This window comes from Schistocerca americana, chromosome X, assembly GCF_021461395.2.
Source record: "Schistocerca americana isolate TAMUIC-IGC-003095 chromosome X, iqSchAmer2.1, whole genome shotgun sequence".
Lineage (NCBI taxonomy): Eukaryota > Metazoa > Arthropoda > Insecta > Orthoptera > Acrididae > Schistocerca > Schistocerca americana.
Genome location: NC_060130.1, coordinates 516,073,469 through 516,093,954, shown reverse-complemented (window position 1 = coordinate 516,093,954; position 20,486 = coordinate 516,073,469). Strand labels below are relative to the sequence as shown.

The following is a 20,486-nucleotide window of genomic DNA, read 5'->3' as shown; positions in this document are numbered from 1 at the left end:
AGTTTTAATGAGATATATCAGATTACGCGAATACGAATGTTTTAAATATTAATGTAACGAATTGTAGCTTGGAACACGCTGTTAACAAAGATATTATTTATAGTGATTCGTATTATCGGTTGCAGGAAATACATGTAATTCTTCACTTTGGTGATATGAGAAATCTTTGAAAGGAATACAATCAATGGGGCTCAGGTTACCTTTTGGTGGAAGCAAACTGTGTTAATACTTCATGTAAATTTTCTTCAGTTGTTATGACTGTGTTTTCTGCTACTGTTACAGCTGTTATCATATGATTACATCAAGCTGAGTTTCAATCTTTGGGTAAAAGCGAATATCATAGATATAGGGCATACCAAATACGTCATCCGGATAACATTAAAAAATTAAAATGTCTCAAAACATTAATAAAGATGTAGTAATCCCATTTGAAAATACTACTGGCAGTAATAGTTACTGAAAATACAATAAAAAACGTATCTGAAAATACGATCATGTAAAATACTGCTGCAAACTACACTGAGAGTTTTCGTTACTGTTATTGATGTAGCAATGTGTGGGCCGTGACAAGACGAAGCATTTGTTTTTTCTCGTACATACACGTTTTATTCAATACTGGCTAATTTTCTCGTGTTCCCACATTATCAACTGGAGTCTTTTCTTGTACAAGGAATTGAAATAAACCTTTCTGCGGCATAAAACAGTAACATTTCTACATTATTTGTACAATATACCAATTATATAAGACAATATTTAAAAACCTATTCTAATATAATTTTACATAGTAGTTGATTGTTAACAACTTTTTGTTTTCCCTGCAGGAGTAAATGTAAACAAAATGTTGGTGCACAGGCCTCTTAGTTAGCAACTTTGTTCTATATCGAAGACTTGACTATCTCATACCCACTCAGCAGCACTTTATAGATTGCCCCCATCGCTTGTGGATCATGATCGGGAATGGAAGTCGCAACAATAACTGTAAACTCTTAATCTCGAGGTCGAACAGACTCACCTTCTCCTGTTAATTCTAAAATAGTTGCTTCTGTTACAGTATCCTTATAAAGAGCATTTAGGAATTCTGTTAAGAAATTTATGAACCTATCTACAGGGTGTTTCACAAATGACCGGTATATTTGAAACGGCAATAAAAACTAAACGAGCAGCGATAGAAATACACCGTTTGTTGCAATATGCTTGGGACAACAGTACATTTTCAGGCAGACAAACTTTCGAAATTACAGTAGTTACAATTTTCAACAACAGATGGCGCTGCGGTCTGGGAAACTCTATAGTATAGCAATAATATGGCGTAGTCTCTGAATGAAATTACCCGAAACCTTTGACAACGTGTCTGGCGGAATGGCTTCACATGCAGATGAGATGTACTGCTTCAGCTGTTCAATTGTTTCTGGATTCTGGCGGTACACCTGGTCTTTCAAGTGTCCCCACAGAAAGAAGTCACAGGGGTTCATGTCTGGCGAATAGGGAGGCCAATCCACGCCGCCTCCTGTATGTTTCGGATAGCCCAAAGCAATCACACGATCATCGAAATATTCATTCAGGAAATTAAAGACGTCGGCCGTGCGATGTGGCCGGGCACCATCTTGCATAAACCACGAGGTGTTCGCAGTGTCGTCTAAGGCAGTTTGTACCGCCACAAATTCACGAAGAATGTCCAGATAGCGTGATGCAGTAATCGTTTCTGATCTGAAAAATGGGCCAATGATTCCTTTGGAAGAAATGGCGGCCCAGACCAGTACTTTTTGAGGATGCAGGGACGATGGGACTGCAACATGGGGCTTTTCGGTTCCCCATATGCACCAGTTCTGTTTATTGACGAAGCCGTCCAGGTAAAAATAAGCTTCGTCAGTTAACCAAATGCTGCCCACATGCATATCGCCGTCATCAATCCTGTGCACTATATCGTTAGCGAATGTCTCTCGTGCAGCAATGGTAGCGGCGCTGAGGGGTTGCCGCGTTTGAATTTTGTATGGATAGAGGTGTAAACTCTGGCGCATGAGACGATACGTGGACGTTGGCGTCATTTGGACCGCAGCTGCAACACGACGAACGGAAACCCGAGGCAGCTGTTGGATCACCTGCTCCACTAGCTGCGCGTTGCCCTCTGTGGTTGCCGTACGCGGTCGCCCTACCTTTCCAGCACGTTCATCCGTCACGTTCCCAGTCCGTTGAAATTTTTCAAACAGATCCTTTATTGTATCGCTTTTCGGTCCTTTGGTTACATTAAACCTCCGTTGAAAACTTCGTCTTGTTGCAACAACACTGTGTTCTAGGCGGTGGAATTCCAACACCAGAAAAATCCTCTGTTCTAAGGAATAAACCATGTTGTCTACAGCACACTTGCACGTTGTGAACAGCACACGCTTACAGCAGAAAGACGACGTACAGAATGGCGCACCCACAGACTGTGTTGTCTTCTATATCTTTCACATCTCTTGCAGCGCCATCTGTTGTTGAAAATTGTAACTACTGTAATTTCGAAAGTTTGTCTGCCTGAAAATGTACTGTTGTCCCAAGCATATTGCAACAAACGGTGTATTTATATCGCTGCTCGTTTAGTTTTTACTGCCGTTTCAAATATACCGGTCATTTTTGAAACACCCTGTAAGTGTCCTCAGGTGCCAGTATACCATCATTCTGCTTACCTACACGTCCTACCCACATTCAGTTCGGTTTCATTACGTCTGGCGCTCCAGATTGTTGCTGACCAATTTGTTTGATTTTCTGTCTCTGATAACCACTACCAGCATGCATCTCTCCTTTACTCGTTAAGCAACCATCAAACGTTTTTAAAATTCTCTTCTTCCCCAGTTTCGTTTTTGTTGGTTTTTGTCTGCATTATATCTTAGTTCTGTCGCTGTTGGTGTTACTATTACTGGTGATTTTAAACAAATATAATTCGTCTGACGAATCGTTACTAATGGCAACGTACCGAGAGTGGTAGGTACTATTTGTTGAACTTTTGTAGGTCGCTTGGTTCTCAAGAACTGAGCTCATAGAAGTTGGAAGGCTTGGGATAGATAATCTCTTGCGCCTAACAATCTTACAGATCCAACAATAACAAAATTGTTCGAAGGACTGTAGTAGCTTCGATGTAGTGAATGCTGTACTGTGGTGTCAGTTTCTTCCTCAGACGCCTCGGGTGTCGTTATCTCAGTTTGTTCGTTACGAAGCACATGTTTTCAGGGGTAGTTCCAGAATTCCGTTAAGAAGGCAGAGAATGTTATATCGTCTCCTTATGGAAGTCTATGCACTGGGCGCAGCCAACTTCCTCCACATAACGCGCTGTCTCCTGTTAGCAGTCAACATAAGTTTGACAAATAGTATAGTCTGTATGTACTGCAAGATTGAATATGACACACTGGGAACACTGTTTCAAAATTAACAGTTACAGAGAAATATAAGAATGTATGTAGTATTTACTAAGGACTGCTGGGAAAAAATACCACCGTGTTAACGCCTAACCAGCATTTTTAAGCCATTATCAACAATGGCTGCTGTCACTGTTCCGTGTTAAATAATCATCAGACGGGTTATAGCTTATAGTTTTCACATTAATGTGTAAGCTTGTTCCTGTGTTTCTCTGCAGACTGCAGATATTGAAAACATGTCCTGTTATTTTGTATGCAATAAAGCAAACTGCCCAGTAGTGCGTATTCATTGGTTTTTATGTTATTGCTGGACTAGTGTTGGACAAATAACTATCTTCAGCAGCATCCCATGTACAGGGTGCTTGTTTTAACTTGAGGCAACTAACTGCCTTGGAAACGACGCATTAGACGAAAAATGTCGTAGGTGAAAATTTGAAATTGGTAAAGGGGACATCTGTCTATGCTACAACTAGCCGCCTCCTAAACATCCCTCCTGCGTGGGAAGAGTCAATTTTGTATTTTCAAATAGGAAGGCCCCCCCTCTTTTTATTGCATATTCAGTTCCTACACCAAAAATGCGTTCTGTTTACTCTAACCAATTTTTCCCATTCGTGGTAGATGGCGATGTAATCGACAAATACAAGTGTGCCTGCTTTTGAAATTAAGAACGGACGAATTTGATACTTCGTTTAAGATGTAAATGTAAGCCTTTGTGCTCTCACGGCTCATATGGATGTTCAAACGTTACTTGAGTGTTATAAATATGACTGTACAGTGGAAATAATATGGCTACACATTAACATTTCTGGCAAAAAGCCACCTGTACAATACACATAGTTTTCTGTCCCCTGCTGGATTGATTGTGATGGGTCCCCAAATTATCGGAATACTTGATTTCGATGGCCGTCCTTGAACCCCGTCATCGAGTTGACTGATTTCGGTGTATCTAATCGCTGTAACGCTGGCGCTGGCCGCTGCATGGCTACCGGCGGAATACGAATCACTAGCACTGTAATGCATTGTAGTAATGCGAAATAGCCATGAAGTGATAGTGACAGGGGCACCAGTCAAGGACACTCGGCGAAATCTAGCCCCGCCATATGGAGACGCAAGGGGACCCACCGAAATCAAACACTTCAATCGTGAGAGGCATTCCGACGGCAGGAGAAAACTGCTACATCCACGTCGTTGTTCTCAGTTCACATAGTTTCTAACGAACCACCGAAATGGTTAATCATATTGTAATGTACAATCAAATTTGCAACACTAAAGTAAATTTCGAACACAAATATAAACCGTTAGAAAACAAACGTTTACATTTACATCATAATGAAATGTACAATCAAATATGTCGGTTCTTGATTGCAAAAACAGGCACATTTGACGTTTGTCAGTAACAGCGCTATGTACCACTAATGGAAAACAATTGTTTCAGTAAAACGTACGTATTTTGTGGCGTAGAATCCGAATATGCAATAACAATGGGTAGGTTCCCGTTTGAAAATACAGAGTTGGCTCCCCCCCGCACGGTTGAGGTTGTAAGGATGGGCCCAGTTGTACAACAGGCAGATGTTCCCCTTACTAATATTAACTTTACACCTAAACCTTTTATTTTTTTGCGTTCGATGCATCGTTTTGGAGATATTTACTGTCTCAAGTTAAAACGAACACCCTGTGTATTCAACATATTACACCTTATACATATTTTTAAAATCGTATATATGGTTATTTTAGGTGATGGCAAAGACATTTATTAATAACATTCATGTAATGATCCTATTGTATGGCAATAGTACTCGGCATATAAATTTTGGTGTTGTGCAGTTGTATAGTAACACAAAATATGTTATCGGCAAAGGTCTTTGGCGCGTGTGTTAAAATAGTAATATTAATAGTAATAATATATGGATGTAAAGCACATCGTCATTACCAACTTACGAATAATGCTGATTGCCATTGCCATTTGGATAATTACATGAATGTTAGCAGCAAATGTCTTCGACATGTGCTAAATAAACTACATGTATAGGATGCGGTTAGAGATGAGCCTGTGCTCTATATTATTCCATCAATAAAGTAAAATATATGAAGTTCACTCTATTGAGCATCTTATGTCGGTATGTGTAAAACACATAACATGTTTTCAGTTAATGTGTAGTGTTTTAATAAGTGTAAAATCGGTTTACGAAGATATGACTTTGGGCCTGACACAAATAGCTAAGTATGGACGGAGGGTGGGAGTGGTGGTGTGTGACGCGTGGCGTTGTGTCGGCAGTCACGCAGTCGGAGCAGGACCGGTCGTGCATCCTGCTGCTGCGGCTGCAGCGGCGCGCCGGCGACTGGCTGTGGGTGCACTGCGTGCTGCAGGTGAAGGACAGCGTCGACAGCAGCCAGCAGCCCGTCATCGTCTGCACCAACCAGGTCCTCAGGTAAAGCCAGCACTAGCTTTAGTCCTAGCATCAGCCTTCCGCCACTTGAAAACGCCATTCATTTACAGAGGTTGCTCAATAATATGGAAACACCGCGAGAAATGCACGCTTGAACATAAACGCGGATGCTAGCCAAGCCTGCAGGTTATGCCGTTGTATTTGACCACGCATGGCGTCTTCAATACGCTCCAAGTGACACTTGGTGACGCCTCGGTCAGAACAGTGTTATGTGTAGTCACGAGTGCGTTATGTTGGAGCCAAGTGAATTCGAATGTGGGCAGATCGATGGTACTAGTGTGGTGGGTGCTTCCGTAACCGAGATAGCCGAAGTGTCTGGTGTTTCAAGAGGCATCACATGGAGTATTTATGTTGTGAACAGGGATAGCGGAAGAATATCATTACCTAACCAGGGAGTGGTCCAGTTTGACATGTCGAAGCCTACTCTGAAATTTTTCGCTCAGGAAGAATGCACAGAAACAAATACTCTGTAAAAATTTTAGATTTCAAGGCGCGCGGTAAGTATTTTTATAAGAAATTTAAAGTTACTCAGTCTTCCCATATAACAATGGTTTGTACAGCCATTCTTGCCTAGCGCGCGACCCGCCGAATAAGAAGACAGAGCGATGACAAGAGAACATTGCACGGCATAACGCGAAATCGAGAGTGCGCACATGCTAATTGTACGTACTTAAACCATACCAGAAATGTCTCAAATCGTTAATATTTTGAATGACTTGCAGTTCATATAGACAGCTAAACTGTTGCCGATGTAATTGTTACACAAATGACTGGAAGAGGAAACAAAATCAAGGCGTATATCATATTACATTACACACGTCTTCCATCAATTGGGCCTTTCATTTGATAGAGTGAAACATTTTGTAAAAATTCTTTTAGCGTGGTTCTTACAATAATTTTTGAATAATGCGTTTTTTACTGACAATGGAACATTTCCTTGCTTATTTATCGTAGTCATCACAAAAATGCGACGTGTGTATTGGATGACGAAAACAAACGTTTTCCTTACACAAGGTACACTTGATATAAAGATTTGTGCATTCAGGCGTTTCACAATAAGTTCTAGTTTTATTCAGACAGAATTTGGATGGGGGTAAGAAATGGTCGTGACCGTTCATCTAAATATTGTGTTGCATACCAGTCATACATGATCAAATTCGGAGGAAGTTATGATGCAAACTGACGATGCACAAATGACTGAAGTTTAACAATATTGTTACGTTGATAAACTTGAAATGAAAAAGAGCTTTCGCAAATTTTTTTCTCTGATAGATTGCTGGAAACTGCTTCACACTGTTGAAAAGTTTCTTCATTGACTGGCTGATACACACTATTAATTCTTGGTGAAATCCAAATTATATTAACAATCAGTCAGTCTTCTCCTAAAGACAGAGGTGTTTTTATGTTCAGGCCGAGAGTCCAGTAAAAGCAAACATTATTTTCTGCAACTCGTAAGAAGACATTTCGGATGTAGTACTGAAAAATATTCTCTCCCATTATTTCAGATTTTGCTACGTCGATTACAACATTTTTGAGATTAGACGGTCCTTTTTTTAATTTTTAGCTCTAATCTGCCTTGGTGTTTCTGAAGACAGATATAAGGTAGCGGTAATCGTTATCGACTGATACTTACCAGTGGCATTGTTGTATACGAATATATCACAGCAATCATCGACTACACAAGCAACTGCCTATTTCGCTCAAAATGATATAATGCGGTTTGCATGCAGCTCTTGCTCAAAACCTGTCAGGCTGGCTTTCTACACAGAATTTTAACAGATAACAAGACGCTGGAGACTGGACCAGAGTCCTAGCTATTAATGATACTCCTTTATTTGAAGTAAACGTTGCAGTTTTACGAAATTTCCTGAACATGTTTCACCAGGTCGAAGAACCAGGAAATCAGTAATGTTCAGCTCCTTTGCAATTCAGAGGCCCTAGTGTCGTAGATTTCCCTCCGTAATGGTGCATTGACTCTCAAGAGCAGTTCTAAGTCTTTCGAATAGTTTTTCTTTCACACTTTCGGGAGTTTCATTTTGTGCCTATTTCGTACTGCGTTCAAGTCTTTCTCCCATATATACAATTCACGTTCAGATTTTTCGGAACGTAACCGGCTTTGCAGACAGCTTAACATTACGCACGTTCTCCCTCCATCGTTTGACCAAAAAAATTTACAGGCTTTTCTTTGTTACTGAAAACTCCTGCTCTCCATGTATTCTATGGGCTAGAAAGGTACTGTATTTCTGCCCCGTACTTTGATTAGCACAATAATGACTGTTCGAACCACAATTCGTAGATTCGTCAGAGTTACTTCCTCTTTCTTCCAATGTTTCCGCAATTTCTAACGATATGTCGACATTATTCGAATAAATGTCCAAGAAATTAACAAATAAATTGCATATATGAAGGTCTTCAGGCGAAGTAGGTGATTTCAGATGCATACTACGTTTTTCTCATTTTTTCATACGAAGATGACAACATTAATTGGATACCTTAATACTGTGAAACTCAGGAACCTACGCAAAGAAAGATGCTTTTAGAAAACATAGCCGGCCTCTGTGACCGAGCGGTTCTAGGGGCCTCAGTCCGGAACCGCGCTGCTGCTACGGTCGCAGGTTCGAATCCTGTCTCGGGCATGGATGTGTGTGATGTCTTTAGGTTAGTTGGGTTTAAGTATATCTAAGTCTCAGGGACTGATGACCTCAGTTGTTAATTATCATACAGCTTAGAGCCATTTGAACCATTTAGAAAGAATATACAAAGAAACTACAATGGAAATTAATTCAGTTTTTCGTCCATTTTTAAAACTTAGCGATATTGGAGAGACAACTGTTGATGTGGATATTAAATGAGCTGCAAATTCGAGCAAATAATATCTGTTAACAACTGTGTCAATTAAACTATCAATGTAAACTGAAATTTCTTTTACAAATAACGATCACGTTGTGGCGTGTTATCTGTTTACCAATGTGCCGTCAATCACCGATGTGTCCCTGACGTGTTCCGCATGCACCGCGTGCTGCAGCTACAATAGGGGTGTACATTACGCCGGCCGCCTGGATAGCTACGAATTTGGCGATTTTAACTTTTTCAAAAAATACTTGTACTGCGTCTTAACAGCTAAAATTTTGACACTGTGTTTCTTTCAGTGTATACTTCCAGAGTAAAGATTCGACCGTTGCCTTGTAAGTCACATCGAGCACGAAAGTGTGTGCAGAGTGATAGTGATGGGTGGTCATTGAAGAGGATTGTGACGAAGAATAGTCACTGTAGAACTGAATGTCACACTTGCGAACGCTGACAACACCAAAAACAGCACAAAGGCAGCTCCAAAAGCAGGGAATTGCAGGGCGAGCTGGAATTACAAAACTGGTCATCAGTGACGCAAACGCTCGTAACAGGAAAACGTGGTGACGAAGTCATAAAACCTGGACTGTCGACCAAAGGAAGAATGTCCTTTGGTCGGACGTGTCTTTTTATCACACTGTTTCTGCCAGAGTCCACGTCCCAAGAGTGAAACATGGCGGCAGTTCTGTGATGATTCTGGTGGCCGTATCGTGCCATTCCATGAGCGCATGGTTAATCTGCAAGTTCGCATTACTACCAAAGGATTATGTGACCACTGTATTGTTCGGGTCCATCCTGTGGTACAGTGTTTGTCCCCCGATGGCAAGGCTTTGTTCCAAGACTACAGGGCCCCCAATTACAAAGTCGTTCAAATGGCTCTGAGCACTATGGGACTCAACTTCTGAGGTCATCAGTCCCCTAGAGCTTAGAACTTCTTAAACCTAACTAACCTAAGGACATCACACACATCCATGCCGGAGGCAGGATTGGAACCTGCGACCGTAGTGGTCTCGTGGTTCCAGACTGTAGCGCCTAGAACCGCACGGCCACTCCGGCCGGCCCCCAATAACACAGTTTGCTTTTTCCATTACTGGGTTTGTGAGAATGAGGATTAATCGTCGCATCTCCCAGGCCGCCATAGTCATCAGATCTCAATATTATTGGGCCTTTGTGATCTGCTTTGGAGAGAATGGTTCGTGATTGCTATCCACCAGTATGATCGTTACGTGAACCTGCCACTATTTTGCAGAAAGTATGGTATAAGATTCCCTTGAAAACCCTATAGGACGTGTACTTATCCAGTCCCAGACGACTGGAATCTGTTTTGAACGCCAACGGTTTCCCTATACCGTATCATGCATGGTAATGTTTTGTGTTCGTGGTGTTTACATATTTTTCTCCACTCCCTGCACACACATATCTACATACATACTCCGACAGCCACCGTATGGTGCATGGCGGAAAGTACCTTGTACCACTACCAGACTCTACATTTGTCGCAGACTGCAGAACGATTCTGCAGCCTCTAGCCTTCATGCAGCCTGAGGACCATAATGGCGTAATATGGGTGTGAGGGGCAAGTACAGAGGCTTACATGCAATAATTTCTTCCTCGCTGCGTTTGTGAGTAGGGAAATGACAAGCAATGGTAGAAATTAACTTACGACATACTGTGACCAGAAACTGTGGGGTACATACCTAGCTTCAGATCTACAACAGTCACGTACTAAACGTGACTGAGCCCACTTGAAAAGAAAACTAGGTTATTAAATTGAATTTCTCTTATTAGACGCAAGCTATAGGCCTTTTTCAGAATTTATGTAACTAGTGCTGCTCTGTTGTGTTTAATTGCAGAATAAGTGAATCAGTGACCAAATAGAGACGAGTAATATGCTACTAATTCATCATTTTACTGATTGAGGTGGCACAGTGTTCAGATAATGAACTCGCATTCAGGAGGACAACGGTTCAAATCCCCATCCGGCCATCGAGCTTAAGGTTATATGTGGTTCATCAAGAAGCTTGAGGTAAATCCCAGGATGCTTCCTTTGGGAAGGATTCGGTCAATTTCCTTCTGAGTCCTTCACAAATCCGAGTGCGTTCTCTGTCTGTAATTACGCGGTTGATAGGACAATGTGTTTAATTTTCCTCTTCAACGCACGTAAAAAAAATGAAGGTGGATACCACACCATTATTAAGAGAGTATCGCATTGAATAAAAACTAGGTGTTTAAATATAATTTTCTCTACGTTTAAATCAGTTCAAACTCTTGTGAAACATAACTGACAGCACTATATACTTCTGTCTGTACATCAGTTTTAGTTAATAAAAATGTGTGTACCTTGAACACTTTAGTGGAGCGAGATAGCTTCTGTCTAAGCAAAAATTTATTTGTTTGTAATTCAGGCAGATGGATTTTACTTGTACTAACAGTATTCTTGCAATAAAGTGTGTGAAAAACGTCTCAGGTAGGAGCGCACTTTCATCCCATGCAGTTAACAGAGCACCACAAGAAGTAGCCTCAAACACTCCCTTACCACACATTCGCATTAGGAGATAAGTGTTAGCTGTCCTCCAGTGAAACTAAACCTTGAAATTTATGTCTCACTGCGCTGGAGAGAATGAAGCCCTCATGGTCACAAGACGAGGCCTGATTATACACAGACAAAACGAAAAGAGAATTTTCACCACTTAAAATATAATTGCAATATACGTTCAGCAGAGACATCAGTTTTAGCTTCGCACTTGGTCGTCATTCACGGTGTCCGGAAATTCCCGTTACAAATTTCTAGAACTTGTAGAGGGATGTGAGTACATAATATTTTGAATGGGGACCCATGTCCGGAAACGTACCGGTGCCGTTCTACGACTGTTTCATTTCAGATGTTTAACTCGTCCACTTCTACTTGAGAAATTGAAGTAGGCGTGTCGCAGTACAATTATTAGGTAACAATTCGAAAGGAAACATAACGAAACATCCATTTACCACTTAAGCAAATTTGTTTGTATTAACACTTAAAACATCACGTGTTTACATTATTCCAAAACGATAGAAAAGCCAGCATACTGTACGTACAGGACAGTACAGATGCAGTACAACACCTGCTCGATGATCGACCATTAACGTCGTTACAGAAATTGTACCTAAGAAGCATGTGCTGGTACGCACTCTCCATCGCCGCCTGGTGTCTCTCCAATTTCTTGTGCAGCGGCCAGAACTCGTGCCAGCAAATCTTCCTCAGTCTCTGCTGAAGTCTGGTAAATTAAATTTCGCATACTTTAAATGACACCAGGTGACCGTCTGACGTAGTGCACGTCACCCTGTTTACTCTACTGCATATCAGGATATCAGGACAAGCAGCTCTGAGACTTTTCTCTTTCTCTCAACAGACGTGGACGCGTTACACATCCGAACTGGAACCATCGTAGAACGGAAACGGCACGTTTCCGGACATGGATTTCTATACAAATTATTACGTAGTCACTCCTCTCTACAAGTCCTAGAAGTTTGTAACGGGAATTTCAGACATCCTGTATAGACACTTGTTTAAGAAATTCTCTTTTGGACGGCACTGACATGTGAATAATAGTTTATTTCATTCGTAGAACTTCCGCCTCTGTTTCTGAGTGGCCAGCACAGCTTACTACTGTGCGGAGGACCCGGAACTAGTTCCCGGTACTGCCAGGGAACTTTCCTCGGTGGGAGGACTCGAACGGGGCCCACTCAGCTTCGTGATGCCAGTAGAGGAGCTACCTGAATAAGAAGCAGCGGCTCCAACGTTACCAAAACTGACAAAGACCTGGAGAGCCTTGTGGTGACCCCATGCGCCTACATACGGTATCCAAATGACGCCATTGACTGAGGACGACTCGGCGGTCGATCGGTTCCAAATGGCCTGTCTGAGACCAGAATGGCGGAGTTCATTTCTATTACGCTGGATGGTTAAAAATCAAGGGAAAGCACTGGATATGGTGTCGGATGTTGGCTGCTGAAGTTCATGTGGTATACTTAATTCTGTACACTTCTGGTAGAAATGGGTTCCTGACGCCGTATATTCAAATCGATGGCGACCTGTCTCTGAGTGGACCGGTCATCGTCCCGTGCGTCTCTGCGGAGGCGATGTTACAGCCCTTCGTCAGACACTAGTGGTGGTCCTGTGCGACACTGAAGTGACACCCTAGACACCGTTGACCTCGGAAGCACGCAGTAGAGTGCAATCTCGGACATACTGTACTTTGACCCATGCTTCTCCTGTTATCATCTCACTTTCAGTCTCGGTTAACTTGTGATATGCTGCCTTGTTCAATACCTGTCGCCTGTAACAGCCTGCTCAGATATCGAGATACTAGTCGCGGTATTCGGGTCTCGAAAACGGCACACGTGCAAACGGGAAAATACTTTCCGTGGCTTTGGGCACTCAGTTTAAAGCAAACACTGCTGTCCTTTTAAGTCTATGAGCAGCTCTTGACATTCTGTATCGAGATAGATAGTGAAATGTTATCAAATTGTGTATATGAGTAGGAAGTTTATTCTATCCACACTTATATGAATTTTGTCCTATAGAACATCCTCTTTCGGCATATTTTCTCTCGAGCCCAAATGCCTACAAACACAATTTCAATGATACCAAGAATACAATACAAAGGACCCTCAGTACAAATCAGCATCGGCAGTTCGTATTCAGAATTTGGTACTTTTCGAATATATTGCAACCTGTAGCCACATGACCGTACAGCTCGCACTCACAGTGAAGAACGAAACTACTGGCTCCTTCATGATCGAGAAAATACTAGGGGCGTTCAATAAGTAATGCAACACGTTTTTGTCTCGACCAATGTCGGTAAAAAAAATAAATGCAGAATTTGTTGTGGGACGTCATGGAATATTCTTACTTCAGGTCCTGCAGTTTCATGAAGTTCTGATCGGTGGCGTCCCTATGCATTGCCGTCAAAATGGCGTCTGTAATGGAGGTGCGTTCCAAGCAGAGAGCTGTTATTAAGTTTCTTTCAGCGGAAATATAGAGCGTCACATATATTCATAGGGGCTTGGAGAATGTCTCGCTCCGCAGCTCGTGGTCGTGCGGTAGCGTTCTCGCTTCCCACGCCCAGGTTCCCGGTTTCGATTCCCGGCGGGGTCAGGGATTTTCTCTGCCTCGTGATGACTGGGCGCTGTGTGATGCTCTTAGGTTAGTTAGGTTTAAGTAGTTCTAAGTTCTAGGGGACTGATGACCATGGATGTTAAGTCTCATAGTGCTCAGAGCCATTTGAACCATTTTTTTGAAAGAATGTCTCGGAGGCCTGGTAGTGAACAAAAGCAAGGTAAGCTGTCTGTCATCATCGCAACAAGATCACGCAAACCTGTCCCATCTCTCTCGTGCCGGCCGGCCTCACTCAGGTGTGGCTTCTGCAGTGCTGGAACGTGCGGAAATACTAATTCGAGGTGCTCGACGGATCACAGACAAACACCTCGCTGCACAACTAGATATCTCTATTGGTACTACTGACATACTCATTCACCAGCTGGGATACTCAAAGATGTGTGTCCACTGGATTCCGCGTTGCCTAACGGAAGACCATAAAGAGCAACAACGGACCATCTGTGTGGAACTGCTTGAGCTTTATGAGGCTGACTGTGACAAGTTTTTGTCGATCATCGTCACAGGAAGCGTGGGTTCTTTACTTCCAACCGGAGACAGACCGGCAGTCGATGGGGTGGCGCCACACCACTTCTCCGAGCAAAATGTGGAAAGCTGCAACCTCAGCTGGTAAAGTCATATCAAAGGTCTTATCAACTTTGAAGAAACGAGTTCAGAGTGTTCGTCGCCACAAAAATCCAAACAAACTTCTCCTTCTCCATCACAACGCAAGTCCTCACACAGGTTTGCGCGCCCGAGAGGAGCCCACAAAACCTCACTGGACTGTTCTTCCTCTTCCCCCCTAGAGCCTGAATCTCGCACTCTCCGACTTCCGTTTGGCCCAATGAAGGATGCACTCCGTGGGAAGCAGTACATGGATGATGGAGGGGGGGGGGGGGGGGTTGTAGATGCAGCAAGACGTTGGCTTGGACGTCGGACCGCGCGCTGTAGTAGCGCGGTCTTAGGCGCCTTGCCACGGTTCGCGCGGCTCTCCCCCCGTCGGAGGTTCAAGTCCTCGCTCGGGCATGGGTGTGTGTATTGTCTTTGGCGTAAGTTAGTTTAAGTTAGATTAAGTAGTGTGTAAGCCTAAGGGCCGACGTCCTCAGCAGTTTGGTCCCATAGGAACTTACCACCAATATCGGTCGTCGGCCAGTGGGGCGGTACCATGTGGGCATACAGGCCCTCTGTGTAAGGTGGCGTAAGGCCGTCGCATTGAAGGAGATTATGTTCAAAAATAGGGTTTTATAGCGAAAATAGTGGAGAATAGTGTGGTCTATTGGAATCGTGAATAAAACCAACCTGGTTTCAGAAAAAAAATGTGTTACATATTACTTTTTGGACGTCCCTCGTCGTACTAATAATGCAGCATTAGTGCTCCCAGATTTATTCTTTAAACATATTGTCGTGTCGAAGACAAATATTTCAATGACGCACAAGCAAAGTCGTTATCATCAGTAATTTCCCAAATTTAGTCTGCTAATTTGGCTATACTAGGAACATGCTCGGACCTCGCACGGATACCACTAAATAACTACTGCCGGACGACGTGTCCTTTGTAGCAGTAATTATGTTTAGGGACCAGTCCGTAGCGTTACAGGTACCTGGGCCAGAATGGAAAAGAGTGATTGAGTAGGTACCACCCTAACACTTTAAACATTTATTTAAAATCACGAAGACGCACTAAACTTACTCACTGATAACTCGACACCTGTACTCAATTCAGTTATCCTATAAAGCGTAAACAATCTCAATGAAATTGTTTCCTTAAGGACACCAATACTTAAATACCATATTACTGCTATACCAATTCCGATAATAATATTTACAATAAAAAATTTAGGAAATTGGACGTTTTATGCAAGTCTCTCAATTATGGTTCTTCCTTAGTAATTTCAGTTACTCTTAAATAAACCAATAATCAGCAGCCTATTTCCACACTTACTCACGAGGCAAGAATAATCATAACTAAATAGACTGCACGAAGTTAACCACCCTTGGCAGCGTAGCATCCATCAAGTAAAACCGGCGCACTCGCTTGGCGCCCGTTTTCCGCACAAACTCAGCTTCCTTCCGTCTCCGAGGGTCCACCCTCTCTTCTCACATCAATTGATCTTCCTCCTTTCGAAACCTGCCCATTCCACAAATAAACCCCTTCCAACCTCAGAGAAGTTCCATGTACACAGGCAGGGCAGTCCGGCCAACCCAAATAGCCAGTGCCAGCCTAAATCATCATGTTGAACACGGCACAGTAGAGTTATGATAAAAATTCAGAGAACAGCGTGAGGTAACCCGCCACACAACATTTTGCCAAGAGAGACAGAAGCGCCAGGCCGCACGAGCTACTGCGATTACACATAGTTCTCCGACAGATAACATTGTCACCATTTTCACAGCGACTGGGAAATTTATTTCATCATAGTGCAGCCAGTTTGCACTAAATATTTGTAAATTATATACACATACCTTCTCGTAAAGAAATCTGCCTATTAGTGAAAACCGCTTCAAAATCAATATGGTAGTTCCTGAGATTAGCGTGAACATAAAGACAGAAAAGCAGCGGGGGACTATCATTTATATAAAATGGTTCAAATGGCTCTAAGCACAAAGGGACTTAACATTTGAGGTCATCAGTCCCCTAGTCTTAGAACTACTTAAACCTGACTAACCTAAGTACGTCACACACATCCATGCCCAAGACAGGATTCAAACCTGCGATCGTATCAGCAGCGCGGTTCTGGACTGAAGCACCTAGAACCGCTCGGCCACAGCGGCCGGCTATCGTTTATATGTTTATAGAATAGATAGATATATGTAGGTAGAATATGTATTTTTTTGAACAGACGCTTGAAGATAGTTTAGACTAGGGACACGTTGACACTTATTAAAAATTGTACATCCACAGTACAGAAGCTCGTATCATGGTAGGTAAAAATTCCCGTAGTTGACTGATGAGTGATATAAAAAAACTCGGCCTTGCAAAAGTCAATAATGCCTCCTCTTTTTACTGGCCAGAGGAAAAGAAATGTTAGCGTAAATGAAAGGGAAAAAATATATACAGGGTGGTCCATTGATCGTCACCGGGCCAAATATCTCACTAAATAAGCGTCAAACAAAAAACTGCAAAGAACGAAACTTGTCTAGCTTGAAGGGGGAAACCAGATGGCGCTATGGTTGGCCCGCTAGATGGCGCTGCCTTAGGTAAAACTGGTATCAACAGCGCTTTTTGTAAATAGGAACCCCCATTTTTTATTGCATATTCGTTAGTACTTAAGGAAATGTCAATGCTTTAGTTGGACCACTTTTTTCGCTTTGTGATAGATAGCGCTGTAATAGTCACAAACATATGGCTCACAATTTTAGACGAACAGTTGGTAACAGGTAGGTTTTTTAAATTAAAATACAGAACGTAGGTACATTTAAACATTTTATTTCGGTTGTTCCAATGTGATAAATGTACCTTTGTGAACTTATCATTTCTGAGAACGCATGCTGTTACAGCGTGATTACCTGTAAATACCACATTAATGCAATAAATGCTCAAAATTATGTCCGTCAACCTCAGTGCATTTGGCAATACGTGTAACGACATTCCTCTCAACAGCGAGTAGTTCGCCTTCCGTAATGTTCGCACATGCATTGACAATTTGCTGACGCATGCTGTCAGGCGTTGTCGGTGGATCACGATAGCAAATATCCTTGAAATTTTCCCACAGAAAGAAATCCGGGGACGTCAGATCCGGTGAACGTTCGGGCCATGGTATGGTGTTTCGATGACTAATCCACCTGTCATGAAATATGCTATTCAACACCGCTTCAACCGCACGCGAGCTATGTGCCGGACATCCATCGTCTTGGAAGTACATCGCCATTCTGTCATGCAGTGCAACGTCTTGTAGTAACATCGGTAGAACACTACATAGGAAATCAGCACATATTGTACCATTTAGATTTCCATCGATAAAATGGGGGCCAATTATCCTTCCTCCCATAATGCCGCACCATACATTAACCCGCCAAAGTCGCTGATGTTCCACATGTCGCAGCCATCGTGGATTTTCCATTGCCCAATAGTGCATATTATGCCGGTTATGTTACCGCTGTTGGTGAATGACGCTTCGTTGCTAAATAGAACGCGTGCAAAAAATCTGTCATCGTCCCGTAATTTCTCTTGTGCCCAGTGGCAGAACTGTACACGACGTTAAAAGTCGTCGCCATGCAATTCCTGATGCACAGAAATATTGTACGGGTGCAATCGATGTTGATGTAGCAGTCTCAACACCGACGTTTTTGACGTTCCCGATTCTCGCGCAATTTGCCTGCTACTGATGTGTGGATTAGCCTTGACAGCAGCTAAAACACCTACTTGGGCATCATCATTTGTTGCACGTCGTGGTTGACGTTTCACATGTTACTGAACACTTCCTGTTTCCTTAAATAATGTAACTATCCGGTGAACGATTCGGACACTTGGATGATGTCGTCCAGGATACCAAGCAGCATACATAGCACACGAGCGTTGGGCATTTTGATCACAATAGCCATACATCAACAAGATATCGACCTTTTCCGCAGTTGGTAAACAGTCCATTTTAACACGGGTAATGTATCACGAAGCAAATACCGTCCGTATTGGCGGAATGTTACGTGATACCACGTACTTATACGTTTGTGATTATTACAGCGCCATCTATCACAAAGCGAAAAAAAGTGGTCCAACTAAAACATTCATGTTTCTTTACGTACTACACGAATATGTAATAAAAATAGGGGTACCTATTTAAAAAAAAACGCAGTTGATATCCGTTTGACCAATGGCAGCGCCATCTAGCGGGCCAACCATAGCGCCATCTGGTTTCCCCCTACAAGCTAGACGAGTTTCGTTCGTTGTAGATTTTTCGTTTGATGCTTATTTCATGAGATATTTGGCCCGGACACTATCAATGGACCACCCTGTATATTGCGGAGTATTGGATGGATATCTTCCGTTTGTATGTTTAATGAAAATCTTAAGAATCGATACTCGCGATGGTATAAACACAGAATGACGGAGCCGAGAGTACCCGAAAGCAGTGTTAGTAGCACGCAGCTCGCGACCTTAGGCAAGGTTGCCACCGGCTGCGGAAGCCAAATGACTGCCAACGATTCCATTCCGTGACGGGAAGACCGGCCATATAATTTGAGTTGTGCCGGTTTCATCCAGCACTCCGTCGTTTCCGACTTGGAAATGGTGCTGTTCCCCTCCCCCGTGCTGATAATAACTTCGGACCAATTTGGAGCCAAAACTAAAAGCAGTAATTACCGAGTGCACAGTAGGTGGCGGGCTGTTTGAGTGTATGTAATCAGGCTCGAAAGCTTGCGGCCCAGCTGCTCATTATGACACGGCATTCTCCATCTGCTGCACTCCACAATGTCCCACAGAGATTAAAATGCGAATTTCCATCAACGTGTGCCAAGCCGAGTGTGAAATGGTAACCGCAGAAGCTAAGCACGCTGTGGGCACGATTTGTTTTGGGGTTAAGGGCGTCGACTTTGTAATTGCTGAAATTGTATTCCCCGCTCGGGCTGAGACAGATGCGGCAGTTGTACATTAGGCCTTGTTTTGTACCATTTCACGGCTGCCTCATTACGCATCACGGCATAAAAATGTAACGTTCGCGCAGGACACTGCAAAAAACAATGAAGCAATTTTCGAGGTTTACTTCAATCTCGGCTCTGCAAAGTTCTAGTACGTTGTTATTTCGTAAAATTTTGAATTATAATAAACAGTCCACGCACACAGCAGCTGCGTACAGTTTGTGATGAATGGTACCGATTCACCAGCCTAAATTTCGTATGTTGTGCCTAAAATACTCACTCAACTATATGGTAACTTACATAAGAGAAAATGTCAGATTATTGTTTGTGGAAGAGGTAGTCAAAATATAACCATCCAAAAAAGTGTCTCGGGATATTATCACAACTTAATGTAACCTGCATAGAGGTTATTAGCAAAATATCCGAAAGGAGCCCCAACATACAAAACATTGTTCTTCTGAAGGGAAGCCTGCAGATCAGATCATTTGGTTATAACTATGTCAAAAGGGACCTGCTTCCTTATCCTTAGACTTCTCGATCATGTTTAAGTTACAGCTTGTAAATTTTTACCGGAAAGTGAAATAAACTCGTACTCATAGAAGTAAACGATCTCAAGCAGAAGAAACTTATACATTACCGGCAAGCCACGTCATGTTAAAAATATGAAGTAAAATATTTTGGAATACTACTCTTCGTTTGTGTTTCTGCACACACTCTATTGCATGATACACGTTTCTGGATCGTTCAAAAAATTGGTTGGATGCTGAGAAGTTGAGTATTTAATTCTCACGCTGCAACGAGGTTTTTAGGCATTATATCAGTAACACAACTAGTTTTGAAACTGTATAGACTTTTACTTGCCATAAAATTCTGTAACTGAGGGATAAAAAATATATTCTAAGTAGCTTTAATATATTATACAGCACTTAAATATTAGAACTCGAAGTATTAATTAACAAACGCTGCACAAATCACAACCTCATGATTAGCAATAACAAAAACTGTATAAAATATCGGAAACTGCTTATGGCAATCTTTAGTGCGCGTTCCTTTGTGTGTGTAAGTAGACTGAAATAGCGATAAAAAATCATT

General features: G+C 42.3%; 1 protein-coding gene across 1 annotated transcript in view; it reads left to right on the top strand.

The window, feature by feature from the left end:
* LOC124556108 (neuronal PAS domain-containing protein 4-like) overlaps positions 1-20,486 on the top strand; it is a 203,707-nt gene that overhangs the window by 107,198 nt on the left and 76,023 nt on the right. Inside the window, exon 3 of the mRNA XM_047130131.1 lies at positions 5,668-5,821. Coding sequence (XP_046986087.1) covers positions 5,668-5,821 — 154 coding nt within the window. The remainder of the gene's footprint in view (positions 1-5,667; positions 5,822-20,486) is intronic.